Below are 24305 nucleotides of genomic sequence, written 5' to 3' on the forward strand. Positions count from 1 at the left end.
CTGTGGGCTCTCCCCAACCCACATGCCCTACTGGATTGTGTATTTCAGGTGAGTAAGACAAGCTCACATGCAGGTGCAGTATCTACAATATTTAGTCTCTAGAATAGCATTTGGCATGGGGTAGTGGTAACTAATGAAACTTTCAGATTGTTCTATTTTCTAGAGTTCCTGAGATGCAAACCCCCCAGCTTATAGTTTTTGGCCCTTACAACGGAGCTCCAAGGGCTCTGTGAATTTTGCCTGTGAGCTCACCCTTGGCAAGAGTTTTCTTCCATGTGAGTCTTCGTGCCCGGCTCCAGGGATTCCCCATGGGAGGTTTCATTTTTGACCCTGAGGTCCAGTGCGCTTCACTGGTCCTTTCACTAATTGCTCAGCCTTAGAGAGCAGCTGGCATTTGGAGCACACAGGCATGTGTGCGCAGACGTGAAGGCTCCAGTGTCTCGAGGGTGAATCTTTTCCGCCCGTGGTCCGGGGCAGTCAGCCAGCTGTGGGGCTGAGGCCCCGTGGCAAAGATTTTCTGGTCCTGTTATCACTCTGGGCAAGATTCGAGGAGCTCAGGTCTAGGTGCAGAAGTGGCCTGAGATCTCAGCTCCAGCCCCCTGAACAGGTGTTAAACCCGAGCTCCTTGGGGCTCTTTCTGGTTCAGACACACTGCGGGCTGCTTGTGTGTCACTCCTGCTTGAACGCTCTCCTCATCTGGCCCTGGGGACTCCCCTCTCTTGCACTGGAACTCAGCGTTGTGTATCTTTTTGGTTAATGTAATATCTTATCCAGCATGTGTGTGTGTCTGGAGGGTCCCTGTCAGTCCGGCCACCCTCTGGACCAGAAGATCCCATCCGGCTGACCTCCGCTCCTTTGTCTTCACTGCCCCTAACCCACGACCCTGCGTCTCGGTGACTCTGCGTCGCACAGTTTGGTTTATGGTCCTTGTTAACGCTCTCTCTTCTGTGTCTGCTCTTCAGAGTTACTCCAAAGTACTGAGTGTGCTGCTGGGCACCCTGGGGCACACAATAAATACTTGCTCGTTACAGGAAAGCGAGCGACTGTCAATGTTTCGTCACTGAGAGCTGGTTGTGCAGGCTGATGGTGCAGCTCACTCCCTCTGCCCAGCAGCCACTTCATCCATCGGATGGCAGACCCTTCAGGAGCCACGAGCTTCCTACCGCGACAGGGGAGGAAGGGGGTAACCAGGGAGACGACAGAGAAGGGGAGGTCGCCATGGCCTTCAAAAGTCAATGGTTCTTAGGAGGCTTTCAAGGCTGGTAGGTAAAGGGGGAACACGCCTCTCCCCACTGACCTCGTGAACCTGCCCTGTTACACCCAGGCTTCTGGACCCGTTCAGAGGTAAGAGAACCAGAGTGACAACGCAGCTACTGTTTATGAGCACATGCCACAGGCCAGACATGCGCCAAGCACCTTAAATCGTAATATAAATTAAAAATAATGACGGTCACAGCAGTACATCTGCACAAGCAGAGCAGGTCTCCCCAGACCGGGTGCCAGAGCTGTGACCACACGGTGTCAGTGCCTTGGGATGTCCGTTCATCTGTCTGTCCACACACATATTTCACTTTTCAAAGTACCCTGGATCCCCTTGTCACTATAAAGTTTTGTTTTTATATTTGTGTGTTTCAAAGAATTTTTTCTTGGGGTTTATAATATATTTAACAGAATGACTATCTTACCTGGCTTGTCATTAAACCCTGATATAGTTTTGAAATTTAAACTAAAAAAATAAGAGGAACAAACCCCCAGCTCTTTCCCGCGTGGGCCAGGCCCCAAGACTTCTCCAGGAAACCCTTCTCTGCCATTTCTGTCAGGTGTCCTCCTACCTGGGACAGGTGGGAACAGAGCCTGGGCTGAGACTCAAAGCCTGGAGGAGATGGAGGCAACTGTCTGCCCTTAAAGGAGTCTGGGTCTCCCAGAGGCTGGGCCCACCTGCCACCACAGGCCTCCGGCCCCCAGAGTTGGCAGCAGCACCCGCGCCCCTGGGTGCTGTGGGGGCCAGTGAGTGAGAGGAGGTGGGTGGGAGGATGCCAGACCTGCACAGAGAGTCTGCCAGGCGGCCGGGCTCCTCCCCTACGGCAAGTGTCTCTGGTGGTTGCGGACAAGGGACAGAAGCTGAGGGAAGGTGGTAGACAGCACGGTGTGTGGCAAGGGCAGGCCTGGGTTCAAGGGCCAGCTGGGTGACCTTAGTTTGGTCATCTGTACAACGGGGTGATAAAATAGGAAGAGTGAAGCATCTACTATTTGTACAGTGCTTGTGATTTATGTCTGGTGTAAACACTACATAAGCATTTGTTAAATAAATAAACGCCCTTGAATTCTAAAACAAGCGAAGCCCAGCTCCGGAGGCCGTGGCAGGGGAAGAACAGGAAGAGTTTCCTTCAAGATGAGAGGCAGAGCTGGCCCATCCTGCCTTGGGGAACGGATTCCACTCTGCCTCTCAAGACCCTGCTGGAGGGAGCAGGATGTCCTGAAATGCGCACAGCTCCTGCTGAGGGGTGTGACGCCCAACCTCAGGCGGAGAGGGCTGGAGGAGGCGCTGGTAGAGGGGCACAGTGTCCCAGGAGGTGGCCTTTTCTTCATCTGTTACTGCGGCCCCTGCGGTGCGGCTGGCTGCCGAGGTTCTCGCAACACAGTAGGCGAGAGGCGATCTGCCTGCATCTCGCTCACCATTATCTCCCTGCTGGGGGCGGGGAGAGCAGGTGGGGGGAGGGCAGGCCTAGCACTGCATGTTAAAAGGTAGGTGCTTTCTTCCCCTCCCTGGCCCCTAGAAAGGAAGCTCAATTAACAGCCCTCTCTGCTCCAGTGAACACTTAAGGCTAAGATACAACTGACTGACTTCTTGCCAGAAATTTGGTTTTCATTAATGACTAAATAATGGAAATGCAGTATAGTACGTATAGTTTACGCTACAGTATCTTGTACTTGTGGGTGAGGTGAGGGTGTTGCACGGAGACGGGATGGGAAGGAAGGGAGAGAAAGAGTTATTTATAAAAGGGGTGGAACACACATTTTGTTTCCTAAGCATCTCTCTATCCAAGAGCAGTGGTTTTCAAACGTGGCCAAACAGTAATCCCCTGGGAAGTGTTTAAAAATCGAGTTGCCAAGGTCATACCCTCTGGGCCAGTGTGTTTCGTTGTTTTTTCCTAAAGTCAGCAAGCCAAAACCTAAAAGTTACACATGGTTCTAAAAGTCCTACTGGACTCATCTAGAGCAGAGGTGGACAAACTTTTCTGTAAAGGGCCATATAGTAAATATTTTCGGCTTTGTAGGCCACATAGTCACTGTTGCACCTGCTTGACTCTGCCATTATTACATGAAAGCAGCGCAGATGACGCATATGGAAACATGTGAGCATGGCTGCGTTCCAATAAGACTTTATTTACCAAAACAGACAGCCCACCGCTGAAGTTCGCCCATCCCTACCTAGAGGAGATAAGGGGCTTTTCTAAATCACTCCTTGAGCATCTCTGTACTTCCACCCCCAACACTAGAACTCTCCCTGAGCAGATCCACTCACGAATCATGTCAGAATAGCCCAGGTGTCAGAGCCAGCTGATGGAGGGCAGACCGCTGGTGCTGGGAGACGGGTCCCTGGGGCACAGCCCGTCTTCTGTCTACTTTTGGGTATGTTTGAACACCTCCCATGATGAAACGTTTAAAAAATGACATTTAAAAAGAGAGGAAAATTCTCTCACAAAAAACCCAAGCTGAAACTAGCAGGAAGTTTGGGGACTGTGGGGCCCCAGTCACATGCTCCACCTGTGCCCTCCCCTGGGCACCCGGCCTTCAGAGAGAGCTGGCAGATGCGCCGGCGCGAAGCCTGTGGCGGATACTCACGACCAGTAGAGCAGCATGAGCAGGAAGGGGCAGATGATGAGAGCCTGCAGCACCTGCCAGTCCCGGCACAGGGCGGCCAGCCCGGGCATGAGGAACCGCCCCGCCATGGCCACGAAGCTCGCCACCATCGTGATCATGAACCGTTTTCCAGGGGGGCACAGCTCTATTCCTGGAACACAGAAGGGACAACAGAGATGTGAGTGCCCCGCCCGTGGCCTCGGGGAGCCTGAGTGTGCTGGGGCCAGTGACTCCTCAACCGAGAACCCTAGATCGTTTTCACTTGCTGGTCCCCACAAGAGCCCCACACAGTATGTCAACCTTGACACTCTCGTTTTCACAGCTGGACACGCTGAGGCCAGACTGGGAAGGGAGTGAGACTGTTGGCTCAAGGTCACAGAGCAAGTCGGTGGCAAAAGAATGTTGTAGCTGGGAGTTGCTTAGCCCAGAAACGAAGAAACGCTGTGTGCACGGAGATAGTTTGCAGCCGTGTTCTTCCCACGTCCTCCGCTCTCTGGATGTTCCTGAGCTTGTAGTAGAGTGGGTTCCCACTCATGCCCATCCAGTGCTGTTCCTTCCATCCATCATGCTGTCCTGGGGGCCCCTCAACCTCTGGACACGGCACCAGGTGTCCATCTGCTCACTCCCACCGACCGGCACTAGCCCTCCTGGTCCCAACTCCTGTGCTCCTTGGAACTCTGAGTTCCAGGCAACCTACTCCCACTGCGACACCAAGACAGACCTGTCACATCTCAGCTTATCTATTCGAACAAGACAAAAACCAAACAACAATGCAGACTCGGGTCACAGAGTAGTGATCTCGCTGGAAGCTCCTCCTCCATATTGGAATGCTGTTGCCCCCCGTGACATGGGTGTGTCGTGCATCCCTTTCTCTTTCCGTACGAGATAGACAGCTCCTCTGGCAGGGGCATGTCTGATTCATCTTCATAGCTCCAAAACAAATCTGCCTTCAATAAATGTCTCCTGAATGGAAAGACACCACCGACCCCCCTGTTTGCAAGAACCTGTGCTCTTCATTTGACCTTGAGTAAAAACGATAGTCACCAGGGGCTTGCCCAGTGGTGTAGTGGTTAAGATTGCGCACTCTGTTTCGGTGGTCTGGGGTTAGTGGGTTCAGATCCTGGGCATGGACCTACACACAGCTCATCAAGCCACACTGTGGCGGTGTCCCACATACAAAATGGAGGAAGATTGGCACAGATGTTAGCTTGGTGACAATTTTCCTCACCAAAAAAAAAAAAAAAAGATGGCCAGAAAACGTTAAACTGTAGTAGCCAAGTGACAACTGTACAGCTTTACTACATGAAATCCTTAATAAAGGTCTTCAATACGAGAAAATGCAGCTGGGTTTTATACATTTTTTTCCTCCTACAGAGCATGTAAATTTGTTTGCTAGTCTTCTTCTGCAATATGTAGTCTTCTCTAAAGCTTGCTTGCTCTTTTTTTAAGCATAGTTAAAATGATTTTTAAAAAAAGAAGAAGAAAGACCCTCAGGGAGGATACCTCTTATGCCTCAGTGTCTGGAGACTGTGGATCAGATGCTCCAGCCCATCTGCAGGGTGTCTAGAGACCGCAGCGCAGGCAGGAGGTGGAAAGGCAATAAGAAGGGCAGCAGTCTAGAGGGGGGAAGAGAAAACTTACACTGGCTGCGGGACAGAATAGAATCAGCCCGACCACAGAGCGCACTACGCCAGCCAGTACCTATACCAGTTCATTGGCTGGAAAAAATAACAAAGTCACCAGAATTCCCGTTCCTGCTGTGCCGCACACAAATAGATCGTCATCACAGATAGCGAAGAGCGAGAGGGAAGCCCAGGCTCACTGAAGATCGCTTATAAAGAACTGTTTGCCATTTAATTAGGAAGAAAGGATTAAACAGCCCTCTCCTGGCCATTTACTGTGATGTTGTTCCTTTCAATGCACAGGCTTAAAAGATTCCTTCCTAGTCGGGCTCAGGCGCTCACAGAGGATCTGGCATTTCTGCTCTGAAAAATAATAAAGAGATCAGGGTCTTCCTAGAAAAGACTCACAGTTGCAGCTTCTAGTTTTCACTTATTCAGCTCAAGCACCAGATTTGCTGCTATGAAACCAGAAATCTGCATTAGCTGGGATGAGTTCAGAGCTCTGGGGCTCACACAGGCCAGGGTCAGATAAGAAAATGTTGCACTTTGCCGCCCAGGTGACCTTCAAACACCCTCAGACAGATGACATCAACACAGCACAATGGCTCCACGTCGGTGGTGTGCTGGTCTGCCGGGCACTGCACACAGTTCGCCATTCCCTCTCATGACCTCTCTCTCCAATTGTGATACAATAAGTATGGAAATAGTGCAACTACAATCCCTTACCACAGCCCCGCTTTGGGACATCTAATCCCACACCCTAATCTACACTGTACATCACACACAGGGTTATGAGGCCACTGTCCAAAGCAGGGTCTAGGTTTGTGGATGACAAAGGAAAATTGTCCCTTAATGAGCACATGATTCCATAGTCTGACTTCTCACTCTCCTCTTGATGCAAATGAGATGCTGTGACCAGTACACACATTAGTGTTACTGTCACTAATACAATGATTAAATTGTCACAGCTTTCTTCTGCAGGATTCTCTCCCTCCTCTCCTGTGAGTGGTCTGAGCATCCTCTAACTCCTAGTTACCTGGACCTGAAGCACCAGCATCACCTGAGAGCTGATTAAAGATGCAGAACCTCAGGCTCCACTCAGACCTACAGAATCAGCATCTGCATTTTAATGAGATCCCCAGATGACTCAGTGAGAAGCACGGCCTGACTACACTCCCCTGAACTGTGAGCATCACCCACAGCACGAGAAGTGGTTTTGCCTCCCAGACACACATCTATGAGAGCTGAATAAGTAAAATCATTTTCTGACCTCTCCACTCCTGTTTCTGCTAGGAATCCTAGCAGAGATTTTCCTTTATTTCATCAGGCAGAAAAACATAGAGCAGTGCAGCAGATATATGGCACCTGAGCATTCCTGCTGGGGCAATGGAAAAACACAGCGATCTGACACAAGGACACAAGTACAACAGTGGCAGATGATGACCTTTTTGCCTTGATTCACCCGAAATTTTCTCCAAACTGCCTGAAATCAACTATGTTCTGAAGGTGGCTATAAGGATGTTTTTTTTAAAAAAAGCAATTATCAAAGAACTGCAGGCACTTTAGGATTGCCATTAATCACACATTCCCTTTGGATGATGAGAAACCAGCTTTTCCGAAGTGGCAGAGGAAGAAGTGCACCCGAACATCAAAGCCTTCAGTCTCGGCATCGGGTAGGAGCGGATGGGGTCCGTAGGCAGATGGCTTCTGCCCACGAAGGGCCTCCTCCCAGCGCTGCAAACAGCAGCAGCTTGTGAATGTCCACACGCCATGGAGATGTCCACAGCCACCTGGCCAGTGCCACTGGACTTGGTCTTGAAAGGCAGGGAAACTCGCCACCAGCAGGGAATGGTGTGCCCAGTCCAGCCGCCCCTCAGGCCTTGGGCACCGTGTGGAACAGGTCACCACAGGCAGGTGTCCACAGCTCTGAGCTGCCAGCCAGTCAGCAGCACCTGTGGAAGGCCTGGGCTGTCCACTGCGTCACACTTTTTGGAGCCACTTTCTTTGCCAATGGGGCCAACCTGAAGTCATCCTAGATTTTCACTTATGGTCAGCACCCTCCCCTTCATTAGGTAAGGCAATTAAGGGTCACAAAAGCTACCATCTTAGGTGATGCCTCATAGATCCAAACACAGAAGCATCTCAAGTGTCCAGTGTGTAGCACTGCCACCGCTGTGGTTAAGGCCTGGACTCTGGAGCCAGACAGCTTGGGTTCGAATCCCACCCCAGCACTTGCAAACTGTGACCTGGGTTCAGTCACCTAGGAGTTCTGTGCCTCTGCTTCACCATCTGTAAAACAGGCTTGTAAGTGAGCTCCTGCAAGTAATATCACCCATTATAACCAGACATAACAGGGTAGTTATCGCCACGTCTTTCTTTGGTCTCATCTGACCTCAGGAGTCACCTGATCTGGTGAGTTTAGGGGAGGACTGAGACTTGTTCTAAAAGACTGAGAAAGAGACAGAACCTACAATGAGAATCTCACTCCTTCTTCTCTATATATTTCACTTAATGGAGATTCTCTCAGACCTAGAAACAACCCATCAATTAAAAGACAGAACTAAGTGAATCCAAGAAAACCACATCAAAAATTTCCATTGTTAAAGTGACTTTTCCCCTAACACCCTACGGGAGAAGGCTTAAAAGCTGTTCTTACAAGCTCGATATACCGTGTCCATAAGCAGAGAAATTACTGGAGGTTATGAGAATTAAACAGCATGTAATTAAGACTTAACTGGGGCACTTGGCCTATAAAAATACAGGAGCCCGTGATCCCAACAGTGTGGCCCTGAGGCCCTGCGTGAGCGCGGCTGGGAATGCGGCGCTGGGCTGTGACTAGGGGAACATTTGCTTTTCGGAAGCTTTCAGATTCTTAGAACTTCCTGGAGGAAAAGAAAGTTGCTGCTCAGATCAGTCACTTCAGGTGTCAGGGAGGAAGACCCGAGGGGAGCGAGGCATCGAAGCTTGGGGGTCATCAGCCGGCCCCACAGTGGCTCCTGGGAAGGAGGGTGTGAGGGCCGGTTTGATGTGTCAACGTGGCTGGGCTACAGTTCCCAGGTATCCGAACCACAGTAACCTGGGTGTTGCTGTCAAGATCTTTTATAGATGTGACCGTCTACACTCAGTTGACTAAGTAAGGGAAGCTATCCCAGGTAATCTAGGTGGGCCTGACCCAATCAGTTGCAAGGCTTTAAAAACACAGCTGAGGCTTTGTTGGGGCAGAAGAAAATACCCTGCCTGTGGGCAGCAGCTAGCTTCACCTCGTGCCTGAGCTCCAGCCTACCCTTCCTGCTGGCCTGCCCTACGGGTTTCAGATCTGCTTAATCTGCCCTCACAATCATCTAAGCCAAGTCCTTGCAGAAAACGTCCTCCTGGCTCTGTTTCTCCAGCTGAGCCTTGATGCAGGGTCCGGCTTCCTGCACTCACGCTGGGTCACACAGGGCCCCCTGAAGCCCTGTCTCAGGAGCTGCTAGCCCGGCCACCTGGCCTTCCTACAGTGCTGCCAGCAGGGACCGGCGCCTCCTGGCCCCACTCCTCTTCCCAGGCCAGCCTGGACCTGGTTCCCAGACTCGCAGGGCACTGCCAGGCTCAAGGAGGCATCCAAGTCAAAGTTCGTGAAGGCGGCAGGCACCCTCCACTCTCTGTTTAGTGCAGAGATGGCCCTTAGAGTTGTTTCCAAGACGAGACGACACGACAGCACTGAGAACAGACAAGGACATGCGGCACAGGCATCCCCCAGCAGAGGGAAGCTGGGCAGAAAGAAGGAAGCTGAAGAGTCAGGGAGCAGGACATAAGAATAAAACTGCAGAGTTCAGACAGGATTTTGTCAACTGCGGAAGAAGGAGAAAACACCATGATGGCTTTTATCTGCTTCGGGAGCACAAAGGCTAGGGAGAGGGTGCTCTGTTCCACTGACCACCTCCCCACCAGGAATTCGAGGGCCGGTCTGAACAGGGAACACACATCTCCTCACAGCCCCATCGGCTGGGAACTCCGTGATCCTACACCACAGCCACTAAGAGGCTTTCTATGCAGATGGACCAAACTTCAAACCCTCTCCCACTTGAAGTGATGGCGTCAAAGCTGAATGAGCTGAAATGCGCCACAGGGCCTGCATGAAGGGTTTCGAGGGTATGGGGCGCCAAGGGTGGGTCCAGGTGGCTCCATCACCCAAGTCCAGCTCCACTGTGACCTCCGAACCAGGAGCTCTTGAGTGCGGCCTCTACAAACTCCACGGGCTGCTGACAGGGCACTTCTGGGGGAATCTGGCTAGTTGGGAGGTGCTACAAGGGGAATCTAGAAGTCAGGTGACTACTACAGAGAAAAACGAAGTTCTTCTAGCAAACACCCCCGGACCTGTCCACCAGGAACGCCTCCAGACAGAATGTCCTCCTGTGGCCCAGACCAAAAGCACTGTGTTCTCATTTATTCAATCTGATGGGTTTTAAAAGCCCATGGTTTTGCTGGTATTGCCAAAGAATGACTTTAGAAACTCCTAGCTTATACAACTTAATTTAAAAAAAAAAGACACGCTGTTCACATAACACAGAGTCTCCTGTGGGTACACGCAGCTCAGCACCAGAGCTGAGCTCTGTGGCAGGACATGCAGAAGCCTCTGGGGAAGGGGCACGAGGTCAGAGATCACCCCTGCCCCCCGGCCCCCACGTCACAGGGGTCTGCCGGCCAGTTGAGAGCCAGTCTGCACATCCCCTCCCCTCCCCCACCCACCAGCCCATTCACCTGACTGCTTGTTCACTGGATTTGGGGATGATGATTTTTTAATTTAAAAAAACACTTTTGGAACCAGTCTTGAAAAGACATGGCCCATCCTTCTATAATATGTAGTGAATAAAACACAACCTTTAATCTTTTTAAAATATATTTTTAAAAGTCTGGGTGTATGTGTGCTGAAGTCTGTACTTTCCTGGGATCACTAAGTGTTCCTAGCTTCTCTAAAATGAGTCTATAGGATCTTTCTGGATGGGGGTTGGCTAGCAGTGAAGAAGCGTGTGAGGTGGACTGACAATATTTACGCCAGAGAACGAGGAACCATGCCTGCAGGGGAGGCAGAGGCCCAGGCTGTGGGCTGACGGGCTCCTCCATTCCTGCCTCCTCCCGGCGGTGAGGCCACCCAAGCTCTCTGTGCTCCTGCTCCCTGCTCCACGGAGCAGAGCGTCATCGTGCCACCACACCGTCTACCCGCTCTAGGAGGCCTCCTGCTTGCCGCTGTCCTGGCAGACCTCAGGCGGCCTCTGAGGCTCACGCCACAAGAGACTGACTCCAGTGAATTCAGTTCTTCCGGACGGGACCTTAGGAGCCTGTGTTTTAGGCAAAACTTGGGCAGAACTGACTAAAGCGATGCGGTGCACAAGCCCCAGATGACAGAATCCTCATTCTGCAAGAGCCCCTGCTGGCAGGGAAAGCCGATAAGGCCACCTGGAAGGACGAAGAGTCTCTTCTGGGTGAGGGTCCCTGTCTCTCTCCCTGACACCTGCGCCCCCTGCAGGGCTGCGCTCCAGCTGGAAGCCCCGCCCAGGCCCAGCATCTGCGCTGGCCCCTCCCCCGTCCCCTCCCCCGTCCCCAGGGAAGGGCAGGGGCCTCTGAGCCGGGCCAGCTCGGCAAGGGTGAGAGCGCTGTCGCCATCCCCTCTGCCTCAGGAGAGCCAGCGTGCGCCTCTGGCTGTGCTGCCCGGGCCGCTCTGACCCAAACCAAGACCCGTCTCGGGTAGGAGGAGGCAGCACACTCGCCGGAGGAGGGGGACAGGCAGCCTGAGGGAAGGAGGCGTCACCCCAAAGTGTCTAAGCACCACAACTACACTCGTTCCTGGACGCCGGGCACGAGAGACCCATCCACCCAGGGTGCCACTGAACGGCTGGCTGGCCCCACACGGGCAAGCCACACAAAGCCCACTGGGCCACTGGCAGCAAACTGCAGAGCCCGGGCAAGAACACAGGCCATTCACAGGCCCCTCTTCCCGACTCGCTGCCTTTCGGACTCGGCCCACTCTCCGCATCCTCGCCTGGCCCCCTCGCCTGGCCCGGCCCTCCTCTGGTACCCAGCAGGCAGCTTGGCTTTGGGGCACTGCAGAAAACCACCGAACGGAGGAGGCCCTGCTCCCTCCAGGCGACTGACCTCCCAGCACCTCTGGGGCACTGCCCCTGCCTCACTTGGGCACTGGCTTCCTCCAGCCTGGCTCCGGCTCAGCCCCAGGGCTGCCGTTGCCCACTTGGAGGCCACCTGAGGCCCCTGCACGCAGCTCTGGAGCCGCCCGGCTCCTCCTCGCTCCCTGGGCAGCAAGGGGAGGCCCACAGAGATCTTGTGCTCCTTCCTGATGTCTGCGGCCTCTCCTCTTCCCTGCACCTCCTTCCTTCCTGCCACTCACCACGCCGGCCTGGAAGTGGATGCACCACTCAATAATTACTGCCCTCACTGAGGACACAGGGCCCCCGGAATCCTGAAAAATAGACCTCTGGGCACATGATTGTGGAAAGGCCTGAAATTGCTAGTCATATAGACACAAATAGCATTGAAGGTATGACAGTCAAAGGCTGCTATTATCACAACAGCCCAAATCCTCCCTTCCCCATGGAAATGCCCTTTCCCTCGTAATTTAGGACCTGTTGGCCTAAAGGAATGGTCAAAAGAATCTGAAAGGCTGTTTTCTCCATTTAGAGAAAGAGAAAATTAAAAATACAGAAATTTAAGGGCTGGCCTGGTGGTGCAGCGGTTAAGTTCGCAGGTTCTACTTCAGCTGCCCAGGGTACAGGTTTGGATCCTGGGTGTGGACCTACCCACCACTTATCAAGCCATGCTGTAGCAGGCATCCCACATATAAAGTAGAAGAAGATGGGCACGGATGTTAGCTCAGGGCCAGTCTTCCTTAGCAAAAAGAGGAGGATTGGCAGCAGATGTTAGCTCAAGGCTAATCTTCCTCAAAAAAACACCAAACAGAAATTTAAGTATTTCCTACAAATCACATTCCAGGCTCTGCCACACATGCAGACATGGATATTTAATGTTCAAATGCAGAAACACTGAATGGATCACCGGTTGAGTACCTATTTGTCTCCAGAGCTGGGCTACGTGACAACTCCCACTCGCTGCGGGCCAAACGCTTCCCATGTTTCAGGAGGTAAACTCATTTAATCTGCACAACAACTCTATGATGTAGGTATTGTTTTCAATGCTCGTTTTACACAAGAGGACCCTGAAGCTCAGAGTGATTAAGTGACTTGTCTGAGATCACACAGCTAAGGAAGAATGAGATAGGAACTGAAGCCAGGTCCCCCTGTGGGGACCCCACTCCTCTGCTGCCAGCAGCAGCTGCCTTCAGATGGCAGCCCTGGTGAGCAAGCCCTCCTTCCATGCCCTGACAGCATCTAAGCTCTGTGGAGGTGAAGGTGTCTTCAGCTCTGCCGTTCTTTCTCAGGGCCAAGGTCAGTGCCTGGCACACAGAGGGCTCAGATACCTGTCAGATGAAGAGCTTTAGGATGCATTCCTCCTGACTAGCTCAGTCCCTTTACCTGTGTTCCCCTGGCCTTTGATTTTACAGTGGAATCAGCCAGAGCCATGGTGGCAGCGATCAGTTAGCACATCTGCGGACAGCAGTCTTACACGGAGCCACCAAAGTCCACATCATGGGCCACGTATTCACAGGCCGATAAAGATTTGGGGAAACAAGCATAAAATCAAGCTGCCCAATATGAGCCATGAAGTTCAATTTCCTTTCCAGATAACAAATTATTTGTCACCTTTTTTTAAACTAACATTATGGTTACTCAAAACGAGGAATAGGGATTTAGAGTCTCACTAATGTTTCTGCTCAGCAATCTCTTCTCTTTAAAAGCAATGACTGATGTGCAGTAGCATGTGCTGAAGAATTCAAACTAACACCACTCCTAGTCCTCTGGTATTTAATCAGAGCAGAAAAATCCCAGAAGAGAAATGACTTCAAACATCAGAACAGCCTCATGGCCACGGAAACCCTTGCATTTCAGGTCTGCTGAGCAGTTTCAAGCCAAGGGAAGGGGCAGAGGGGAGGGTGGGTGGTTCAGGGTCGAGAACACAGTGTAGAAATTACCATCCAGCTCTTCCAGCTGCCAGTTCCAAAGGATCAGTTCTCACTCCTCATTTTCTCTGGGACTGTCCATTCTATGGATGAAAATTACACTCACGGACTCACCATGGCTGCGTAATTAGATTATGCATCCGAGCCAATGGAAGCCTCACAGGCCTTCAGATTCCACACCTCAGGAGTGTGCTGAATGGAGCAGACCTAAATTACTTCCACCCCTGCCCTGCGACAGCATGCACTGAGCTCCCGCCACATGGGCAGGGAGGGCTACCCAACTTGTATTTCTCATCATCAGCATTGTCCATACTGTCATTATTTTTCAAGCTTGGCAGTCAGTCAGGGAATCAGCGATTGGTTTATGGTAAATAAGATATATCTCAACCTGAATTCATAGTATTATTACTGTATAATGTTTAATAATAGCAAATGCATTTCACTCTTTGGCATAATTTTTCTAAATAGGGAAGAGTTATTAGCAATAAGTCTTTCTAAACAAGGCATTCCTTTTTTATTATTTTCTCACCTCATCTTCTCTTCATCTGCATTTAAAAAACTGTTTCTTTTGAAAGTTCACACATTCACAAAGATGAGAGAAAGACTACTGTGTAATAAATCCCCATATACCATCTGCTAGGATCAGCACTTCTAAATACAACATACAAATATATATCTCTATAAGAAGGACATTTTCTTACATAAAGATGATACCATCATCACATCTAACAAAATTAATAATAATTCTTTAACATTATTTAATATCCAGTCTGTGTTCAAATTATTCAATTACCTAAAAAAAAAAAGTTTCTTTAATGGTTGTATTTTTTAAAAAATCAAGTCCAAACAAGATCCATTTGTTGCATATCTCTTAAGTTTCCTTCAACCCAGAAACCACTCTCCCATCCCCTTTGACTGTCTTGTCGAAGAGGCCAGATGGGTTCTGGTTTTACGTGACTTCTTTCCCACGGTGGGGTTAACTTGTTCCCTCACACCCTGTTTTAACCTCTAAACTGGAAGCTAAGCCTAAAGGTCGGGCTGGACTCAGGTTCAGCGTTTGTGGCAGGAAGCGTTCAAGGGTGGGCTTGTCCTTCATGCTGAGGCCCCTCAGGAGGCGCACCTACTAGAATGAGGCTACTATGGATCAACGGGGTCAAGTGGGGGCAGCCCAGCCTCCCATCCTGAAGCTGTTCACCATTTCCCGACTGGTTTTGGCATCCTTTGACGATCACTGCCCATGTCAATTATTTCATTAGGGGTCCAAAATGGTGACTTGATTTTCTAATTCCATTATTATTCCATTATTCCATAATTCCATTATTATTGTGCATTTTTTTCACTTTGAATTATTTTGTAAAGACGGACTTTTATTCACCAGCGAGGGCTATTTCTTTACCTGGAAATATAGTTAATTCAGAAGAGGCAGCACCATCCAATTGTGATCACTTTGGGTGATGAATAATGTCGCACGTCCTGTCACTCTCCAATGGCTCCCGAGGCACTCAGAGCAAAAGCAAAGTCTTTCACAAGGACTCAAGGCCTCAGGTGATCTCCATCCCTCCCTCACCCCCCGGATCTCATCATCTGCCACCTTCCCCCTTGAGTGCTCCGTTTCAGCCACACTGGCCTCCTTGCTGTCCTTAATGCCTGTCCCTGTGCCTGGAACACCCTTCCAGAGAGTTGCATGGCTCCCTCCTCTCTGTCTTCAGGTCTCTGCCCAAGTGTCCCCCTCTCAGGAAAGCTCCGTCTCATCATCCCAGACAAAAGTGCAATCCCTACCCTTTCCCATTACCCCAAGTTCTGATGACTCCGCGTCAGGAGAGCGTCTCCTCGAGTGGCTCTCAAGTGTGGGACCCGCACCAGCAGCACCAGCATCACCTGCGACCACGCCAGAAACACAATTCCAGGCCCCCTCTAGACCTACTGAACCAGACTCTGCGGCTGAGTCCAGCGACCTGTGCTAAGGAGCCCTGCAGTGGCTCTGAGGATCACCAAGTTTGAGAACCACTGCAACGGACTTTACAAATATACCACTGAATCCTCCTAACAACCCTGTGAGGTACATACTATTTTATCATCCCATTTTAGTGAAGACAACACACAGATTTCCAGAGATTCGGATCCAGGGGTCTGGGGCTGGGTCCCAGAATCTGCGTTTCTCACAAGCTCCCAGGTGATGCGGATGCTGCTGGTTCAGGGACCGCACTCTGGGCACCAGTGTTCTGAACCCCGTAGGCAGAGTCTTACACATCTTAACCTGAGATCCCAAAGTTAATCTTCCCTTTGCAGCATTAATATATTAAAAATCAAGCAAAACAAAGCTCCCTTATAGCCTATCACACCTGGTGGCCTAAGGGGGCAGGGTTTTTTCCCATTGAAGAAAACAGTTCTTCCAATGCCCAAAGGGCACCGCAAGCAGAGGCACAGAAGATGTGGAGTTGTAAAGAAATTCAACTCTCAGTCTATTTCAGACTAAAGGAAACCCAGAGAACACCCACCAGGGCTGGCAGAGTGAAACGCCAGGCAGATAAGAAATGTGCGAAACAGATCTGGTGTGAGGGGTGGGGCCTGTGGCAAATCCCCACGAGCCTGCCCAGTTTAGACGACTTTAAATTCAATTAGAAAATAACACGGTCTGGGTCACACAGAACACGCCAGGGTCAGGGTCTGGCCACACAGTGCCAGCCTGCAGCCGCTGAACCTCATCCGACCTGCTCATTTTATTCAAGGGGAAAATAAGGTCACAGAGTCGTTGGTAGCAAAAGCAAGATGTGAATTCCAAGCCCGGGGCTCTCTGGCTGTACTACATTGCTTTTGGAGAATGCAAGTCATTTGGTTGCCTTTGGCTTATTTTTAAATGGAGATTACAATAAAAACAAAAATCAAACTTGATGAGCCAGAGGCAGTTAAAATTAGCTCGCTCCTCCTCCACCAAATTGGAAAACCCCTGTGCTATATTCACCAGAACAACATCAGTCAAATAAACAGGTCAGATCAGGCCAACAAGTGGGAAGGGATTTTCAAGAAACAGGTCCATGGCGAGGGGAGGTAGCTGCCAGAGGAGCTATGAGTGGTTTCCTCCCAACCCAAGGGGAGTGGCATGCCCTCAGCACAGGGTGCGGAAGGTTCTGTGATGTCCCGAGACCCCGCACCATATTGTTTCTGCCAGGGCTTGTTCCACTGGGGTCCACCTTGAATTTCCCGGACGTGGAGCGGGGATGTGGAATTCAACACTAGAACACAGATCTCAGCGCATCTGCCCAGGAAATTTAGAGGTCACGCCCCCTCTGTGGCCCAATCTCTCTTCCCCTTTGGGGACAAAGCTTTCGGGAGGGCTGACGGCTCAGAAGTCCCATCCAGGGAACTCAAAGGTCACATGCCGGTCGTGACACCCAGGCCCTGCTGCATGCAGTGTGGGCTCAGTAAACAGATGCTGAGGAACACATGTATAGCCTTCCAGTAACAGAATACTCCCCCGCTTAAATCTGCGGCACATACGCCAACACAGCTGGACTCGAGGTTACTCCACAGGGCAAAGCCCTACTGTGACCCCACCGACTCACAGCCTGTGGCCTTCAGACAGCCACTGACCCTCTTAAAACGCTAGTCAGGGGCCTTACGATAAGGATCACGCATCTCTTCTCTCCTGAAGTCCGGCTGGTCTGCCCTGGGGGGCTCCATCTGTCCCTCCGGCTCTAAGACGTAGGAGCTTACAACCCAGCGGACCCCAATCGGGCCCCCGCGCGAGCTCTACGCTCCAGCGTTGCTCTGCTGTTGGAAGCTATAGGAAATGCACACACACAGATTCGCACCTCATCCAACTCAGCAGCCAAGCAAATGCTCCCCACAAGCTGGGAATCCTAATTCCCACCCGATCCTCTCCGCCAGGCGGCTGGGAGCCTCCATTGCGACTTCCTCTTCCGCTGTCACACCCACGTTGTTTCGCACCTGGACCGCTACAAAAGCTTCTCGTGAAGGTTTTCCCTCTAATTCTTCTGACTCTGCCAACAGATCGCTGCCCCGAAAGCACTGCTCTGTGACATTTCAGCGCTGCTAAAATGCCAAGTCAGGTCCCCATTCTGAGCGTGCCGTTCATGTTGCCTGATTTCGCCGCAGCACGCATTCCCAGCCTATTTCCTTCTCGCTCTCCGCTCTCCCGCATAACTCAACATTCCCAGCGAATCAGATGGTCCTAACCTCGCAGTCCTGGGCCGCCCCGTCTCTCCCTACTCAGACCCCTCCCCACCCACGGAGGCCGGATCACCCCCCCCCCCCGACCCCCCCTTCCCCCCCCCCGACCCCCCACCCCCCACCCCCGTCCCCTCGGGGGCGCCTTCCTCCATCAGCTCCTGACTGCCCAGCCAGGTGTACTCCCCTCCTTCTGGACCCCACAGCACTCTGTAACCACTTTCTAGCACCTCTCCCCCATCCCCCACCGTCGGTCTCACCCTCCAGCTGGAGCTCCTGGAGAACGAGAACCACGCCTCACACACATCTGTGTACATTTCATCTGCGCCCCTTCTTCGGGAGCTGTCAGCATTCTTATCCAGGCTCAGGCAAGTTAACTCCTGACTGACTCACAGACGCACAGCTGGCAAAGGGAAGGGGCAGACTTCCAGGCCAGGCCTCCATGGAGGCCTGGTGGGAAGGCGCCAGGAGGGAGGGGGCAGGACCTGGTAAGGATTCCCTGTGTGGTGGTGTGCACGGCTCTGCAAAAGGGGGCAGGCTACCGGTTGGATAAATAGACTAATGGTTTCAATAGTAACTAGTATCGCCGCTGCCAAGCAAGGCACAGCAAGGCCCGGGCCAGCTCTGCCCCAGCGGCCCAGGAGCACCCCTCTGCTACTAAGTCTCCTCCTTTGTAAAAGGAATGCTGGACACGATGACAAAGTTGTCAAGGGGATCAGAGTGTGCCACTCCAAAATACGCCACTTTGTGGAAGGACTGTTTTGAGCTGAAGGCAACTGAGAAACGGCAGATGCAGGAAAAGCTCTCCAGGCTCTTTTCTGCCTGAAGGCAGGGCATACATTTTCCTTTGTGCAGGTGTCCCTCCTTTCCTCTCCTGTACCAGGAAGAAGAAATGAGACAGCTCTTATCACTGGCGATGGCGCCAACTTGAGTATGCGGAACACACCTCACTGAAATAACCCTTATCTTCCATTATTTTCCACCTATATTTACCTTCCACCTCTGGAAGTCCAAACCCTTTTCCTTTATCTTGTCACTTCTTCATAAATTTACTGCTCTTTGTTAAAACTGTATATAAGCTCTCAGGCCTAACTCCTTCTTTGGGTTTTTACTTTCTCTTCTGTGTGACCCTGTGTACACATAAAATATTAACATCAAATAAAATTTGTATGCCTTTTCTCCTGTTAATATGAATTTTGTCAATTTAATTTACAGGGCTCCCAAGACAGAACCTAAGAGGGCAGAAGAAAAAGTATTTTCCTCCCCTACAGTTGCATCCTCAAAATCGTAACATTTCATAATTGTGTAATAATTTTTGTAGTAATTAGCAAAAAGGAACAATGCTGTTAGAGAAAGAAAAGTCGTTGCAAAATTAAAAGTGGTAGCATTAAGATGAGCTCAATTATACTAGAAGATGTACCCTTTTGGATTTTCTTCTTTTGTCTAAGAATGTGAGATCTTTCCAGCTCAGAGTCACCATTCTATCAAGAATGACCAGATGAAGAAAAAGGGGCAAGGGAGAGCTCGAGGAAGGGGCTCCAGGAGGACGGTTGGGGGGGCGTCCAGGAGGGTTCAATAGAGGAAGTGACCCCTAGCTGAAAGCTGAGAGATGTGGTAGAGGTGTCAGATGATGTGGTGGGGCGAGAACACATCAGCAGAGGGAATGGTGGGGTCAAGGGGAGAGAGTAGCCAGTCATTCCACAGTTGATGCAATGGCTTTGTGGCTATTATTCCCTCCACAGCTAAAATCCATGTCAGCCTCCTGCCAATCAGGGTTTCACATCCTTTAAACTCCTCCCCGAACTTTGATAAAAATAAGACTCGTATGCTTCCCCTGCCCTCCCCGCCCCATCCCCCCTCTGGTAACCCAGCACCCTGTGCACCGGCCTCTCATGGAGACAGGAGACGATCTGTCTTGAAAGACAGGGTCAAACTTTGCCATAAAGCTTTCTGTCTCCTGTTCTCTCCCCAGGTGCAGCGGGTCCCAAGCCCTGGTCCATCCCTCGTGGGGCGAGAGCCTCCGCTTTCCTCCTCATGATGCTTGAGCAGTATCTGCCCCAAGGCCAGGCTCCTTACATGGACACATGAGACTAAAAATGACCATATCCCCGAGAATCCACCTTCCCTCCTCTTGCTTTTCCACAGGCTCTCCCACAAAAACAGTATTATCTGAGGGAGACAGCCTGGGGAAGGCAGTAGAAAGAGCAGAAGCTTCGAAATGGGTTGGAATCTCTCTTTTCCAAGTACCAGCTAGGAGGCACTGAGCAAGTTGCTTGAGTACTCATGCTTCTCTTATGAAATGAGGATAGGTACTCTCTGGAAGAACTGGTGTGAGATAAAGAAAATGACAAGGCAAAAGGCTGGCATGTTGCTCTAGTGGCTGCAAGAGCACCTTATATGATATCCAGGGACACAGCTCCACTGCCCCGTGGGCTGGCCAGGAACGTTCACACCACAACACCGGCTACAACAATGCCCTTTCGGTTCTAGGGAACCAGGATACAAATGAACTTTGTGAAAGTTGGGGACTTTTTGCATAAGAATAGCAACTTCCAAAGTGACTGGATTTCTAACCACAGTATAAGGGCCTTTCTAAATGATCCTTTGTGTAAAGGCAAAAAGCGATTTTCAGGGTCCCATGTGAAAAGGATGGGACAATTGCCATAGCAAATGAATAAAGCAGCAGAGTGCAGTTCTTATGGAAAACGGATGGGACTGACGGAGAGAGGACAGGCCCCAGTGTGCTGGAGATGGGAGAGCCGAGAATTTTCCCAAGGTATTTGTGGTTTTTGATGGGATCATTTTGGAAGGGGCACATTTAGTATTTGGAAAAGCAGAAATGAGGCAATATATGTTTAAACCAATTATATTTAAAAGAGTAGTGTTTTCTCAGTACATTCCTCCTTTAAGGATGACGTTGAAGGGTCAGGAGCCTCACTTTTAGGTTCCGTGTGAACGTAGGCATTACTGTCACATAGGCACGCTACGCGCCTTCACTCCTTTTATACTCTTCCCAGCGGTCTGCTGTGAGTCAGGAACGCTGTGGCTCCTGCGAGTTCTTGTTCTGGAGGAAACGTCTTTGGGACATACAGCACTTTAGGGCGAGAAGCGCTCCCACATCAAGGCCTTAGAGGGCCGAGACTGGATCCAGGGACGCCCTCACGAGGTTCCACGAGGGCAGAGTTTCTCAGGAAGCATTCCCCCACATCAAGTTGAGAGGGAACACGTTAAGCAGAAAAAATTTAAAGTTTAGAAAAGTTCTGCTGTCGAATTACAACTTTCTTTGTTCTTGTTCAAAAGATTTTATTCCAAACGCCTATCTTTCCTGTGGTGCCCGAGGCTGTTGCAAGGTGGAGCTTTGAGGGCACGCTGAGGCTCACTTTCAGTAATACAGCTGTCAGGCCTCACTGGGAAACTTCGACTCAGGACTTGTCTGTCCTCTTTCTCCCTCTCCCCTCTCTCTTTTTGGTCCAGAACATGAAAACAGGAAAAGTCATTCCATTACTCCACTTGGACGTGGCACCACAGTCACTGGGTAATCATTTCTACGTATTAGGTGACATCAAATGTAAATGGTGTTGTACAAAAAATCCCAGACACCTGGGGCTGAATGTCCAGGCAGCTCTGCCGCCTCCCGCTGGGCTGCCTCTGACAGAACTGGCAGGGGAAAGAGACAAAGGAGCAGAAACCAAACGGACAGTTCATTCATCATCTGTCGTGACCAACGCTTGCCTGCCAGCGTGGGGCTGGGGCAGAGGGAGAGAAGCTGTGCTGGGAAATAAAATACAGGTGGAGAAGAATTCCAGCCCATGCCTTACCTTCCCCACACTTGGATTTTGGAAAAATCAAATAAAATTTGAGTGATGGGCTTTATGCAAAATAAATAAATAATGTAAATTCTTTAAAAGTTAAGCTTTTTTTAAAAAATCATATAATTTAAATCTCCATGTACTTCTCCATTTCATAAACAAATCCTAGGGCCCAAGTGATTAAATATATTTTGATTCACGGCGAGAGGAAGCAATCTGCCCAATAGAGTTAAGAAGATAATCCAAGTTTAGTAACTCCTACACTAGCATTTTGCTCCTCTAGGTAAATAATATGGTTTAAATGCTAGGTGTGTCTGTGAAAACTTATTTTCAGTCACCATTTTCTTTCAAGATGGAACCCTGAATTTCAAATCAAACCCATTACAGCGTGAATATTTTCTTTTTAAAGATTGGCTCCTGAGCTAACAACTGTTGCCAATCTTCTTTCTTTTCTTCTTCTTCTTCTTCCCAAAGCCCCCCAGTACACAGTTGTATATTCTAGTTGTGAGTGCCTCTGCTTGTGCTACGTGGGACACCACTTCAGCATAGCCTGAGGAGTGGTGCCACGTCCGTGCCCCGGATCGGAACTGGTGAAACCCTGCCTGGGCTGCCAAAGCAGAGTGCGCGAACTTAACCATTCAGCCACGGGGCCGGCCCCACAGTTTGATATTTTAATGATAGGTATTTCCTTCAAAAGTCGCTGTGTGGCTAACAAATTGAGATAAAATTGAAAAGAACATCTCATTTCATTTGGGCAACTAAATACTAAACTTAAAATTGAAATTCAGAATGAAGCGGAGCCCCAGAAATGATGACAGTGAGGCCATCCTGGGTCATCCCATACACTTTTTGATCCTCCTATTTGCAGAGGTCCCTGAAAGCAGTGCTTCTCAAAGTCTAGGTCCTTAATACTCTTGCATCGGACTCCTCTGGGGTGTTATGCTCAGGTGACAGAATCAGACTCTCTCTGGGTGGAAACCAGAGTCTAAGAGGGGGTCCAGGGATTCTAATGCACATTAATGCTCGAGAACCTTTGCCTTCAAGTGGCAGCAAAATTGTTGGGATTTTTTATTGGCCTCAAACCACCATCATACAAATAACACCTGTTAGTGTCGGGAGGAAAAACTTTCCCTGTCTCCTTTCAGGTTCCATCATTGGGTGCCTGTGAATTAAACGGACAAGACACAGATCAGCAGGAGAAAAGACAGAGTTTACTGCCGAAGGTATGTACGAGGGGCTCACAAAGAAAGTGGCTCGAAGAAGGGGTTAGAATTTGGGGGTTACATATCATCTTAACATGAGGAGGGCGTTAGGATTTCAAGGGACAATAAATGGCCAGAAATGACTTCAAAAGAGAAGAAAGAAACTATTGGAAGGTAAGATTGTTTTAGTAAAGTCTGTTTATGCGATTCTTCAACTCTGGTGACAGGAGTCACTCCTTCCTCTGGTACAGGAAGCTTCCCATAAAGGGGGATTGATGACAGCTGAATTCTTTTGGAAGGATCTTTTAGGCAGTAAGAGGGGTGAAGACAAAGCCTCTTCCTGCATCTGTCGATCTCAAATGCCTTCAGCTCAAAATAATCCTTATGCCACAGTGGCATACTCTGAAGCCCTCCATTGGCTAACACAGTCCTGTATCACTGCATTTATTCCCAATGACTTTCATGTAAACAAGAGTTATTCGCATTTTACAAGGTGGTCCTAAGAGGTTGGGTACCAAACAGGCCTCAGGTCATATGGTTTGTAGTATCCAGGACTTGAATTCAGACCTTTTGATTTTAAACAACAGATTTATCCTTTAAGAACAATGAAAATAACCCCACCATCCAAACACATACACAAGTTCACATCATTTAAACCAACTATCTTCCTTTTAGTCATCTCTTTTCAATAAGACTAGCACAGTTTATCACCAGGACCACTAAGGAGACCAGTCCTTAATAAGCTAAGCTTATTAGTGAGGGCTTGCTCCGGTGTTTGCTGAGACATAATTAACACACTCAGGTACCAGCCAAATGTCTAAGGACTAATGGGTTGCTTTTGAATTGTCCATCTGCTTCCAAACACAAGGACACTGATTGATGACCTCAGGAACTAGGGTGCAGTTAGATCCAGCAAAGAGCTAATCATGGTCAAACACTAGTGCCTGCTCAAGAGCAGCCCTTACACACACGAGGAGGAGGAAAGATGTTTCATTTGGAAAAGGACAGGTAGAAGGTGCAAGATGGAGGAAGAAGGAACCTACATTCTATAAATATTTAGGATACTATTTCCTTCAGTAAATTTTAGACTTGGTTCATTAATTCCTATGACCTGTCAAGAGGATTTTTGCTAAGGAATGGTACACTAATTAGAATATACAGCCCAGTCTCTGATAGAAGTGAAAGAATATCTTTGTTTCTGCAGCTTTTTCTCCCAGAATTGCACCTGTCCAATATGGTAGCCACATACGGCTATTTAAATTTAAACTTAGATTAATTAAAATTAAACAGAATTAAAAATTCAGTTGTTCAGTTGCACTAGCCACATTTCAAGAGTTCTATTGGAGAGCGCCAATCTAGAATCTGATGTCAAAGTGTCAAAATAAAGACACTTTGCCAGTGCTCTCAAGAATATGTAAGTAGAAAGGAGAGGAAAACCGAACTTGAAACTTCTTAAAAATTATGAAATATTTTAAGTATATTGAAAAAGTACAAAAAATAATAGAGAACAGTTGTGTGCCCAGCACCCACTTGGTCACATCTCCACATTTAC

General features: G+C 49.7%; 1 protein-coding gene across 5 annotated transcripts in view; it reads right to left on the reverse strand.

Moving 5' to 3' along the window:
- Positions 1-24305, reverse strand: part of SLC22A23 (solute carrier family 22 member 23) — a 158238-nt gene that overhangs the window by 34407 nt on the left and 99526 nt on the right. For all 5 annotated transcript variants that reach the window (XR_011429447.1, XM_023624370.2, XM_070244052.1 and 2 more), the window contains one exon: positions 3847-4015. Coding sequence is in view for 4 of the 5 variants with exons in the window: in XM_023624370.2 (XP_023480138.1) it covers positions 3847-4015 (169 nt within the window). In the remaining variant the exon portion in view is untranslated. The remainder of the gene's footprint in view (positions 1-3846; positions 4016-24305) is intronic.

This window comes from Equus caballus, chromosome 20 (genome assembly GCF_041296265.1).
Source record: "Equus caballus isolate H_3958 breed thoroughbred chromosome 20, TB-T2T, whole genome shotgun sequence".
NCBI classification, from domain to species: Eukaryota; Metazoa; Chordata; class Mammalia; order Perissodactyla; family Equidae; genus Equus; species Equus caballus.